The 13,684-nt window shown below is 35.0% G+C and overlaps 1 protein-coding gene across 1 annotated transcript in view; it reads left to right on the top strand.

Annotated features, from left to right (window-relative positions):
* The window catches only part of NMRK1 (nicotinamide riboside kinase 1), a 33,550-nt gene extending 20,357 nt beyond the window's left edge, over window positions 1-13,193 (top strand). Inside the window, exons 5-9 of the mRNA XM_012542880.3 lie at window positions 274-421; window positions 494-565; window positions 5,092-5,198; window positions 7,801-7,884; window positions 11,796-13,193. Of these exons, the coding sequence (XP_012398334.1) occupies window positions 274-421; window positions 494-565; window positions 5,092-5,198; window positions 7,801-7,884; window positions 11,796-11,848 (464 nt within the window). The 3' untranslated portion in view covers window positions 11,849-13,193. The remainder of the gene's footprint in view (window positions 1-273; window positions 422-493; window positions 566-5,091; window positions 5,199-7,800; window positions 7,885-11,795) is intronic.
* Window positions 13,194-13,684: the final 491 nt, after the last annotated feature.

The following is a 13,684-nucleotide window of genomic DNA, read 5'->3' as shown; positions in this document are numbered from 1 at the left end:
AAAAGATACTAAAATTCCAAATGTGGCGCTTAAATTGTTTGATGATATTCTTTTTTTTTTTTTTTTTGCCCAGAGTCACACACTAGGAAGTGTTAAGTGTCTGAGGTCAGATTTGAATTCGGGTCCTCCTGACTTCAGGGCTCCTGCTCTATCCACTGGGCCACCTAGCTGCGCTGATATTCATTTTTTAAAGAGCAAATAAAATGATGTTATTTCTGTGATACTTACAAAGCCCCAGAAATTCATCATCACTCTTATATTTTATATTTTCAGAACTTGAAGCTCTCAATATGGAAACACTGATGTCTGCTGTCTACTCCTGGATAAAAAAACCCCAAAATTCCCTAGAATCAGACGACTTGAAAAGTGCTGAAGAAATCCCTATTTTAATTATTGAAGGTTTCCTTCTATATAATTATAAGTAAGCATACCATCCTACTATTGATTCAAATAGACAAAGAAAACTTGAGAACTAAATATGTTTTCATCTTAGGCCTCTTGATACTGTATGGAATAGAAGCTATTTTTTGACCATTCCATATGAAGAGTGCAAACGAAGAAGAAGGTAAGATTTAAAATTACTTTCTCTGCATTGTCATCTATATAAGTTTTCTCTGGGGTGTGTGTGTGTGTGTAAAAATACTTGATCATCAATTAGTATTTTTCAATCACCTCTTTCAAATCTTTACTTGAAGGTACTTGTTATATATGTCACCATTTATGATATAGAGAAATTCTAGCTTTTGGCTCTAAAGAGAGAAAAGTTTTGGTTAGGTTAGTTTGTTTTGATTCCTGCTGTCTATTCATTAACAAGGCTGAATTTAAAATGATGTTCATTCAGGGACTCCTGCAAAAGCTTTTTCTTTCTTATTCTTTAGCCTGTAAACCTAAAATTCATAGTTATAATATGTTAAAATCAAGAATATTGATGTACTGATAAATGCTTAACTGGCTCTCCAGAGAGAAATAAAAGGATGCCCAATATACTTTTAAGTTTCATTTGTGTTATTAATATTTTCTCTGTCACTTCCTTAAATCTACATGCTTCAGTAAATTAATAAATTAAGTAAATAAATAAATGCCACCCTAATTTAAATAAATTAATAATGAACAAACAGATAAATAAATAAATGAAACTATGGTTTATAGCACTTGTTAATTACCAAAGTGCAAATGCTGTCAATTGGAGCTGGTGCCAGCACCTATCTGGCAGAAATCTTTGAATCACATAGTTTAAGATCATTCTGCTCTGACTTTGGTGATACTTAGTTTCCCTAAAGCTGGATTTCTCTCATGTTCCCTCCTGAGTCCTCATCTTCTACCACATCTTTTTTTTTTTTTTTAATTTAAAACTTAAATAGAAAATGAAAAAAAAATTGTCATGTTCACAGCATAAGAGAGGATTCAAAATATGTAACAAATTTTCTTTTCAAGATAGCAGATGTAATAATAGAACACATTGTATTCAGAACTGTCCATCTTTGTTTCTTTGTATTTTCTTTTGTTGCTTACTGTGTACTTTTTACTTTATTCTTTTTTTTTTCCCTTTTCTTTACTTCCATCTTCCCCAAGTAGGTTGCAATTAAGCACAGATATATTTATGTAAACATTCACACACACATATACATATACTTACATATTCATTATCTCTTATTTCCCATCCTGATAGCTTTTACTTTACTTCTACCTGCTAACTTGCCTTGCTATTTATTACTTACCCTCCCACCTATCACTCTCCAAAGGATCCCTCCTGAGTTCTCTCCCTACTCTTTCCCTCCCTGTTTAGCCATTTCTTATTAATCTATAAACCTATTCTCTATTGAACTATACACCTTCTATATTCTACTTTATCCTGTTCTCTCCCCCCTCTTATTTAATAGATTTTAATGGGCATTATATCTTTCTAAGTAAATATATTTGTGTGTGCACATGTGTATGTGCACATTCTTCCCTCTTTAGCCTATTCCCAATGTGAGCAGAATGTCAGAACATCTAATTCATCTGTCTGTTCTTGCTCTTGCACCTCGTTTATATATCATAATTACTGTTTTTACCTTTTCCTACATGGTTTTGCTTTTTAGAGTCACACTATGTTCAGCTCTATCCCAATCTTCTTTTGAGCTACCCAATTAAATATGGTTTATATTTCCACATAAAAAACATGAAACAGTTTGTCTTTATTGAGTTCCTAAAAATTAGTGTTTGATGTTGATTCTTATATGTCAGATTTTTGATTCAGTTCAAGTTTGTTTGAAAGAAAATCTTGAAAATCTGACAGTTCATTGAATGTCCCTTTTTTTTCCATTCAGTATTATCCTTAATTTTGATGGATATAATAGTTTTAGCCACAATCGTAGAGCTTTTAATTATCATTGTAGAGGATTCCAGGATCTGCAGTCTTTTATTGTAACTGCTGATGGATGTTGTGTGATTCTAATTCTAGCTGCAGCATATTTGAGTTGTTTTGCTGTTGTTGTTTGTAAAATTTTTTCTTTGATCTGGCAGTTTCAAAATTTAGCAGTGATGTTCCTATATGTTTTCCTCATAGAATCTCTTTCAGTAGTGATCAGTGAATTTTTTCTATTTCAATTTCCCCTCCTATCACTTCAGGACAATTTTCTTTAATTATTTCTTATATTATTATATCGAGGTTCTTTTTTTGGTTATAACTTTCAAGTGATATTTCACATTCTCTTCTATTTTTTCATTCTTGGTATTTTGTTTTATTGTTTCTTGATCTCTTATAACTTCACTGGCTTCCTCTTGCCCAATTCTAATTTTCAGAGTCATTTTCTTCCTTAAGCCTCAATCTCCTTTTCTAATTGATTGATTTTCTTTTCATAATTAACTTGTTTTTCTTGGATTGTTCTTTTTTAAAAAAATTATTCCTTATTCTCTCTCATTTAATTTTAAAGGTTTTTTTTTTTTTTTTTTTTTTTTTTTTTTTTTTTGAGTTCCTCTATGAATTCTTTTTTGGGCAGGTAATCATTTAACATTATACTTTGGGACAGAAGAGGCTTTTTTTTTTTTTACTTCAGTATCCTCCTTTGAAGATCAACTCCAGGTTTTCCCTATTCCCATAGTACCTTCCTATAAATGGGTTCTTTCTCTTTTGCCTGCTCATTTTTTCTTTTTTATTTAATGAGTTTGTTAGTGTAATCACCTGTAGTCTTGGAGTGGGGGAATTGCACCTCTGCCTTTAGATCCTTCTTCAGTTATCTACTCTAGTCTGGACCCCCAAACCAAGAACTTTATCCTCCTGTAAATGCTCACAGCCACCAGCTACCTGCCCTGCTCCTTCTGCACTTACCAGAGCTGTTGGTTCCATCTCACCTAGGACCGAATCTAAGCAGCACAGGGAGGCCTGGCATTGCTTACCAGGAGAAGTTTTCTCAATCTTCCCAGATTCAGACTTCCCCACCCACCCTACCCCATTCCTCACACTGTCCCAGAGGTAAAAGTTCTGTAGTTTAGGCTGAGGCTATGTTACACGCCAACTATCCTCAGGACTCTCCGCTTACTGTTTCAGTGGAGCTAGCCTGGAGGTGTTTATACCACTCTTCTACCCCAGGTCTTATTTATTTTTCTTCAGTCTGCATTTGCTCTGAGACACAATTTTGGTTTTCTTAATAGTTGTCTAATCATCTGAGGATTAGCCCAGATAAGTATGGAAAGATGCATCATTACCAGGGAGTCACCTATCAGGGATGAATTGTTTTAGCCATAGTAATTCATGAAGACTGTCTGTTAAGGCATGGAGGAAGGATCACCAAAATAAAAATTAAAAACAATACTAACTATACAATAGAGAGTAAGAGCAGCCCTAGTAACTATGATAAAATGGCGTCCAAGTGGTAGTAATACAAAGAGAAGCTGAAATCTTCTGCAATAAAAGAATTATACCTGATTAATTCCATTTATATATTTTTTTATTTTATCACTTTTAAATTTTGATGTATAGTCAGTATTTTCTAACATCCATTCTTTAGAGTGGATCAGGGAGAAGCAAAAGAGTCACACAAAGAAAGGAAAATGGCCATTGGGCAGCTCCAAATTCAGACGAACAGAGAAGTGTCAGGGGAAAGGAGGGACTATACTTCTGCTCTCCCTTTGTTTCCTAAAACCATTACTTCCCTTACCAGGAACAGACCTCATCAATATTACTGGGGCATAGAAGGGGACTTTTAGGGAGAAAAAAGCCAAAGTCTTTACCAGGCCATTTATAATTTATATTGTAAATTATAAACACAAATTAGTCTAAATTTAGTCAAACCTAAAAAGTTAATATTTTTAGTTACCTTCTTATATTGATACTTTTATTTCTACCTTGGGAATAATCAGAATTTTCTTTTACAGATTACCAAAGGGGGGAAAAAAGAGATGACTGTTGATTAATGTTAATAAATTTGGTAGACTTTCACAGCCTTTGAATACATTACCTCTTATCCCAGTTGCTGGGAATGAGTCTTTCCATAACTAATGTGGCTGGTCCTTGGACAATATGATACAGTATGTTGTAGAGACTATACTCATAGGATCATATCTGTCATGAATTTTTAAACTGATCTAATAATTAGGGTGCTTTATGAATTTTTCACTGTTTTAAATAATAATACACAAAACTTTTTAATTATTAAAATTTCTTTCGTGTCAGAAACCAGTTTGGAAAAATTATATTTGGGATAAATTAATGTCCATTAAAGCTATTTTATTAAGGTATGTTTTATAGCTTTCATACCCCTAAACAGTATCTCAACTATATCTTCAAAAATATATCCTGGTATTAATCATTTATTTTATATAAATAGGGGAAAAGGAGAGAAAGCATGATAGCAAATAGCAGCTGGTCTTGGAATCAGGAAGATTTGGGCCTATTATTTCATTGGGCATGTGATTTTAATTCTCAGTGCTAAGACCATTGGAAGAGGAACTTTTTAAGGACCCTTCTCTTTTCTGACCATTTACATTCCACTTAGCATATACCAATTTGCATAATTGAATATGTGCCTATATATGAACATATGAACATACACACACACACACACATATATACATGTATCTATAAAACCTACCATATTTTTTTTTTAATAGCACCAGGGTCTACGAACCACCAGATCCTCCAGGATACTTTGATGCGCATGTGTGGCCAATGTATTTAAAACACAGAAGAGAAATAGAAGACATCAAAAGGAATATAGGTATGTGATAATTCTATTCTCTCCTGTTATCCTAAAACCATTATCTCCCTGACCAGTGCTACTAGAGAGTAAAAAGAGACTTTTAGGGAGAAAGAAGCCAAAGCCTTAACCAGCCCTTTTATAATTTGCTGTCCAAAACAGAAATTAGTCTAAATTTAGTCCAACTACAAAGATAGTGTTCTTAATTATCTTCATATGTTGATACTTATTGCTATTTCTTTCTGGTCAATGTATTTTCTAAAATCATTTCTCCTTAAATGAGAAGATAAAATTTAGTAATTTTCTCTCTTAAGGAGATTTTTCTGGACAGCTTTACCATGGATAACTTTTACCTCATGGCCAAAATAGTATTGCCCTTTAGGCTTCATCACCTTGTTTCTAGGACGCTGGCTATTTTGGTCTCTGTTCCTAGTGTTCTGACTCTTGCCAAAAGCCAATTAACATTAGGGCAGCCCTGAATGCCCAATTCAGGAAACAGAGGAGAGTAGAAATAACTTCGAAATCTGAAGATAAAAGGACCTCATTCAAGTTGAAGTCTGTTGCTTAATAGTTGTGTGATGCTGTACAAGTTATTTAAACATGCTGGCCCTCAGTTTCTTAATCTGTGATATCTGTTATATTCATACACATAATATATAATAATTATTATATATGTGTGTATTCGTACTTGCTAACTCACAGAGTTGTGAGAAAATGCAATTTGTAAATCTTAAACTATTATACAAATAAAAATTTTTGTTAGTAAGAGGTGATAAAAAGACAGTGAATAGAAGTAGGGGGATGGGTATTCCCCTTCTCTTCCTATAACCATTAGTCCTAGCAGTATTAAAGAATACTCTTCCAAGAAGTCTCTGATGGCAACCACTGTTACCATTTTAAAGTGGTGAAGGAGGAGCAGGGGAGAGAAATGTCTGCACAGGAGAATTATGCAGGAAAAGCATTTTTTCCTTAATCTGTTCTTAAAACATTGTTGAGTGATGAGAGAACGACTTAAATAAATTATTCTATCTCCTACTTTCAAAATGATAGTTTATGTTCTGATCTTGAAACTAAATAGGATTTTTTTTCTTTCATTTCTCCATCCTCTCTCTCCCTCTTCCACCCCCATCCCCTCTCCCTCAACCCTCTTCTTTTTTTCTCACCTTTCACAAATATTTTCATTTCTCACTTATTTTCCAGTCCTTCATCTTCACACCCTTCCTTATGTGCAATTCTGCTCTGGTTGAGTTTTTTTTTTTTTTTTTTTTTTTTTTTAAGATAATTATATTCCAAGTCATGAAAGGAAGCTTTTGAATTTTTTTTTTTAATTAAGCCTTCCCCCCTCTTGTTTGTTTCAACTACTCAGCTTGTGGAATCATGATAATAATCCCCAAACTAGAATATCTGCTTTAATCTGTTTCTCTTTTCTCTCATTTTCCCATAAACCACCACTCCTTTTTTAACTTTTTATGCTCAGATATCAAGCAGGTAAACTTCAGCTTAAATATGGACTTGTGTCCAGGTTTGGAGTTGCAGAAAAGATGAAAATCACTGCACAAGCCATTTGATAGATTTGCTTTGTTTTGTTTATGCCTGGCTTTCCTGTGGCTCTCCTCTTAATATTTGATTTTGCAAGGTATAGAGAAACAAATCTAACAGAAGCACACAGAAGACTAAGAAAAAGGAAGAGCCCTACATATTTTCTAATGTTAAATATTTACTGAGAGAGATCCATGACCTCCTTATGCCCCAGACTCCAATTTCATTGATTTAGCACTAAAGATTATTACAGAGATCTGTCTTATTCAGGTCCAAAGGAGAGAACGGACAAATAAGCTTTACATAATTTACTTAACACATTTATCAGTCATAAAGTACAAATCCATATGAAATTCAAATTAATGAACATTCCTGCCTCACTCCCCCCCCCAAAATAAAATAAAATGTTAAAAAAGTATAAATTATCCTGGCAAGAAGATCTTTGAACCAATTCTCTCCATCTTCCAAGATAGTAAGCTGAGATTTATGACCAGCTGTGTCAGCTTGGCTGTGGTTCTGCTTGGATGACTTGGCTGATTTAAAATAGATTTTTTTATGGCTATAATCATGTGTTCTTTATTTAAGTACATTGGCATTAGAGAAAAATGTCAATTTTATCAAATGAGATAATGTGTGTGCTATAAAGCTATTGTTTCTGTTTTTAACAATAACGACAACAATAAATTTCTCCATTAAAGTCTCACTCTTATGAACCAGTAAGGGTATAGAGGTGATCCTGTCTTGACAAAAGCTGTGACAACTGTCTTTGAGGCTGATACTGCTAAATTGGAAAGGCTTCAAATATAGTCTCAGCAACAGATTATACACTGGGTTCGGACAGGCTCAACACCAGAGAGCTGGCTCTAGTGGTGAATTCTGACCTCAGCAATTCTCAATTCATCCACAAAGATACTCATGGAATTTCTATCTTTATCTGTAGAAATCTTGGCTTAATGAAATAGTCAATTATTCATCATCCTTTTTGTTAATATTCTTAGCAGCTTCCTAAAACAAGCCTCCTTTTAAGTTTTCATAATCCTGAAGAGCTCAACAGGTCAATGTCTCATTTTTTCTTTTCTCTTAGTTTATTTAGATGGTTCAAAATCTGAGGAAGACCTTTTTTCACGGGTCTATAATGACCTGATAGAAGAACGAGAAAAACAGAAATGTGAGTACAGTCCTTTTAAATGGGGTTGGGGAGAAAAAGAAGAGGCCTAATACCTCTATCTCTGACTTCCCTGCATGGTTTTGTAACCTGTTTTTATGAAGCAAAGTTAAACATTTTAGGACATTGAAGAAAAGTTTGGGAAATTGCCTTTAGACTTAGGGTTTCTTAACTTGTGATCCATGAACTTGTATTTATAATATTTTGATATCTGTATTCCAATATAATTGATTTCCTTTGTAATTCTATGCATTTTATTTTATGCACTTAAAAACTTAATTCCAAAGACTATTTATAAGCTTCACTGCACTGCCAAAGGGCTTCTTGACAGAAAACAATTAAAACTGTCTGCTCTAGGTGCTGAATACATACCGGGGTAGGTGCTTAATAAGTGCCTATAAAGGTAAATCACCAAATAAGGGAACAGCACTTGAGGAGATTGAGATGGTGCTGATTATCAAAGTTGAATCACATGAGAGGATTTCATGTGTTAAGCTCATCCTGAAGAATGCATGATGTTCATGGACACCTAGCAGATCAACTGTTGACAAAGTTAGCTGAAAAAATCTGAGACCTCCCATCAAGGGTCTTCCAATCTGTTCCTTTCTCCAAGGTCACAAGTCATCTTTTTATTGCTAAATCTTTTTTTACTCTTCATTCTTCTAGACCTCTCCATAGATTTTTACACTCACCTTTTTGGTCTACTTTCCATTTGAGTATTCTCTATTTCATAGGTGTTCAAGATACCATTCAGTTGTGGTTCTTCTCTTCTTATCCATAGTACTAATCCTTCTTGATCTCTTTTGCAGGATTGTCACCCTTATGCATGGTTGTGCCCCACAACTCTATCCTGGGCCCTCCTCTCCTCTGTGTCTCCTCAGACACAGAATATATTCAAAACAGAATTCATTAGCTTTCCTCCTAAATCCAAACCTTCTCCTTATTTTCCTATTTCCATCTTAGAGCATCACCTTTTTTTTCCCCCAATCAACCTAGGAATTATCCTGAAATCTTCATTTTCATCCAGTGCCCATATCTATTCACTTTCTAGACTTCACAATTCCACCTCCTCAGTGTTTCTCACATCACCTACTTAACTACTCGTACCACAACTCCTTAATCCAAGTCCTCAATACCTCTTGCTTAGTGTATCTCAAAAAACTCATAACAGACTCACCAACCTCCACCTTTTCAACCATTCTTCATTTTATCAAATCGATATTCCTAAAGCACAGATATGACTGTGACCCCTGCTCAAGAAACTTGAATGGTTTCCTTTTACTTTTAGAATCAAATGTAAACTCCTTTCTTTTTTTCTTCTATTCTTTTCTCTTCTCTCTCTCTTTTTCTTAGCATTTAAAACCCTTCATAAAATGATTCCAGCCTTTCTTTCCAAATTGATTACACATTATTTCTCTTCATTCACTCTATACTTGAGCCATACTGACCTACTTAACTGTTCCTCATAGTCAACATTCCATCTCCTGACCCAATAACTTTGTACAAAGCTTCCCTCCATGCCAGGAGAGTTTTCTTGTCCTCAACTTACCCCCTAGTTCTCTTTTGGACTCAGCTCAAGTGGTATCTACTTAAAAGAAATTTTTCCTGATTTCTCAAATTATTAAGACCTCTCCATCACTAAATTCATTTTGTATGTAATTATGTTTACTTGTTTGTAAATATACTTTATCTCCTGCTAGTCAAGAACTCTCTCACTTTTCAAATTTGTAAATTCCATTTTGGCATAATAATAAATTCTTAATTAAAAGATTATTTGTTTTCATGCTTTTCCATCTGATTATGTATCTTTTCCCTGATGATATGTATTGTTATTCAGTCATTTTTCAGTCGTGTCCAACTCTTTGTGACCCCATTTGGTGTTTTGTGGGCAAAGTTACTGGAGTTGTTTGCCATTTTTTTCTCCAGCTCATTTTATAGATAAGAAAATTAAAGCAAACAGGGTGAAGTGACTTTCCCAGGATCACATAGTTAGTAAGTGTCTGAGCCCAGATTTCAACTCATGAAGATGAGACTTCCTGACTCCAAGCCTGGCATTCTATCCACTGTGTTACCAGCCATCATTAAATCTCAATCTACCTCAGTTTTCTCAACTGTAAAATAATGATCATAGCACCCATTTCCTTGGTTTGTTGGTGAGAATGAAATAAAGTAATATTTGTAAAGTGTTGAACACAGTGCTTGGCACACAGTAAGTACTTGTTTCCTGTGAGGAAAATGTGATTTATGATCCCTATGCTCATGGGGGTAAGTGATTTGCTCAGGGTCACACAACTAGTGTATATGTGAGGAAGGATTTGTTCTCAGATCTTCCTAACTCCAAAATCTATGCTCTATGTAGGGTTCCATCAGGTGCCTGTAATTTTCATTATTATTGTTGATGATTTGCATTATTATTATAATTCACACTGATATAGTGCTTTACAGTTTATAAAGTGCTTTCCACATTGTAGCCCAAGGAGAGGATAAAGGAAGTGCAAGCATCCCAGCCAGTTTTTGTGCCCTATTTCAGTTGCCCTGAGCACTTGACAAACATGGCTGGTGCCAAAAGGCTATCTGAGGGCAGTTTCTCTACGTGCCTGCTCTTTCCTTACTCCTCCCAGGAGGCTGGCAATGAAAGTTGCATCTATGCAGCTTTTCACTTAACTACCTCCCAAGTGTGTTTACCTTCCCACCACTCACCAACATGGCTTAAAAAAAAATTAATGGAGGAGAAGAATGAAGAAAAATTTCCCAGGAGTACCACAAATGACACAAATAGTTTTCTAAAATCACCTCTAATATAATACAGATAGTAACTTGTCAATGATGCCCTCAAATTTGGAAATGTTAGGGAAATTCTACCTACTTTTTCTGTTCTAGTCTGGAATCCTGAAATAGATAATCTTTTCTTCCTCCGTTCCTTCCTCCCTCTTTTCCTTTTTTCTTCCCTTCTTCCCTCCTTCCTTCCTTTCTTCCTTCTTTCTTTCTCTCCTTCCTTCCTTCCTTTCTTCCTTCCTTCCTTCCTTCCTTCCTTCCTTCCTTTCTTCCTTCCTTTAATCACATCTTGGATAATAAGGGGGTCGAAGAGCAAAAAATGTCCAAAGGCAGAACTTAACCACAAAATGTACTGGTGACATATTGTAAGAGATTATGAGCACCTGCCTTTCATCTGGGCTCAGCTTGGGGCATTTCAGAGTGCAGGTGCCACATTAAAATCACTCATGATTGTTACTGAGTTACTGAGTGCTAAATTTATCCCTTTGCTTCCTAAGGTATTCATGAATATTCAGTTTAGCCTTTGAGGCTGTTTCCTCCTTTATGATGATGAATCTGAGTCAGTAAAACTATTGCTGGCAAACTAGGGATTATACTGCAACCCATTAAGCATTTCAGTTGTTTAATCAGTTGCTCTCTCTTAAAACTGTGCACCTTCTGTAAAGTCAACTCTTGTTAATGACAGTAATACAGAACATGCAATAGTGTCTCTAGATAGAGTGAAACCATTACATGATTTAAAAGAAAAGAGTTGTTATAATTCTTTGAAAAGAAAAGCATCCTATTATAGGGCCCAATCCTGCAATAATAAAACTGAAAGAAAGTACAACTTTGATTGATTATAATGAGCAATCTTGGCCCAGGAAAGCTAATGAAACTCTGCCCCTGTAGAGAGGTAGGGAACACAGATACAAGCTTTTTCAGATGCTATCACTGTGTCATTGTCTTGCTTAAATGTTTGCCCTTGTTACAAAGAAGGATCATCAGTGTGCATGTATGTGTATCATAGTGTGGAGGTGAATTAAAAATATAAAGCTTTGTCATAAAAACAGTCACTATAACTTTGTGGTTTCTGCTCATTCAGGTACACAACTAAGTATTCTCCACTAACAACTGTTCTTTTGCTTTTTTCCCTAAAGGTCTGCAGATAACTCCCGAGGTACTTTCCGACTCAACATCTAGGATCCTATGAATAACATCAAAAGGGGATTCATCAGAGTTCTTTTTAATATGGATCAGAAAATTCAGTCACATAACCAAGAGAATGATAATACAGTCACCACTAGAGTGTAAAAGAAAAAATACTAGGTGATTTCAAGTGACTAAAATGACCAGTCTTGGTTCCAGAAGACTGATGTTGAAATATGCCTTTCTTATCTTGGCAGAGAGATGATGGACTAAAGGTGTGGAAAGCTGCATATCTGTAAATGCCATTATCTGATGGTTAGTGTGTTGGGGGTCAGAGGATGGGGAAGGCCTTGTTCAACATGTTTTTTTTTTTAGTTTTTTTAATGAGAGTATTAATATATGGGAATATTAAGAAGTGACAATGATGTAGGAAAAAAATTAAAATCATCAATAGGATATTGAAAGAGAGTGAACCAAAATTATTTTTATTCTAAAAGTTCAATATCTTGATATTGTCAGCTCCAACTGACTCTTGGCCCTGATGGTGTGAAGCACATATGAAAAGGAGTTAGCCTCCAAAAGTCTTTAAGCAAATAAAAGTATCATCTACCATCTGCATGCACCAGGTCCTCCACAACTTCCCTACTCCCTGCAATGGGCTTGTGTCTCTATTTTAAAAGACGTTTCCCTTGTCCTTACTACTCACTGAAATCATCAACTCAATCACCTTACCTCCCCTTCAGTGCCAAAAGTCTAGAAAGAAGAATTTACATTTGCTATCTTCTTTGATTCATTTCTTTGCAATATGGCTTCTGTATTCCTTACTCTACTAAAACAGCTTTTTTTCACAGTTACTAAGAAATATAAACTCAATGGTTTCTTGTAGATCCTAATCCTTCTTGATTTTTCTATCTTATTTGGGCAATCCCTCTTTCTCGATAGCTGCTCATGCTTCTCTTTTGTTAGTTTCTTCTCTGGTATTTTAATGTAGATGTCTCCCAAATGTCTGTCCTTGCCCCTCATATCTTCTCTTCCTATATTTAATGATGTCATCCATTCCTGTTTTCAATTATCACCTCTCCAGATGAAACCCAAACTGTATTTTTCCCAACCTCTCCCTAAAACTTCTACCTTACAGCTCTAACTTTTGCTAGATGTCTCTCCTTGGGTAGCTTGGCAGTACTTTAAATTCAAATGTTAAAAGCTGAACTCATGTTCTCCAAAATTTATCCTTCCTCCCAATTTCTTTGTTTCACTTGATGGTGTCTCCATCCTCCTGATTGCTCAGTTTAAGTATCTTAAAATTTAATTCTTTCCTAACATTAACCCTCACAACACATACCCAGTCATTTGCCAAGTTTTAATTTTATCTCCACAATATTTGTCTAGTCCAGTCCCTCCTTTCCACTTCTAAACTGCACTTATTTATTCTCGTATTTATTTTTACTATTGTAATAAATATTATAACTGACGTCTTCCTGCCTCCAATTTATCACTGCTACTCTGATAGTTTTCCTAATAGATCACTCTGATTATGGTCTTAAAGCTTCTGCAGTTTCTTTTCTCTAACACCAAATCAAATATAAACACCTGTTCCTAGCATTCAAGTTTCTCCACACTTTGGTTCCAACCTATACCCACTTTTCATTATAGTCTTATCTTCTAACTAAACTGGTCTATTTTCTTCCTGCCTTCTCTTATCTCCATTGCCTTTGCTCACACAATTCCTTATATCAGCAATGAGTTTCTTACTTAGATTTTCACCTATTTGATGGATCCACCTTCAAGACCCAATTTAGGTGCCTCTTTCATTTACAAACCTACATTCCAAGTGAAAATGATCCTTCTTCGATTTCTCCTAGGACTTTGCCTGAACCAGTTTATTTATGTTGATTATGTG

Source organism: Sarcophilus harrisii, chromosome 1, assembly GCF_902635505.1.
Source record: "Sarcophilus harrisii chromosome 1, mSarHar1.11, whole genome shotgun sequence".
Lineage (NCBI taxonomy): Eukaryota > Metazoa > Chordata > Mammalia > Dasyuromorphia > Dasyuridae > Sarcophilus > Sarcophilus harrisii.
The sequence above is the reverse complement of the archived record's forward strand: the minus strand, read 5'-3'. Positions and strand labels throughout refer to the sequence as shown.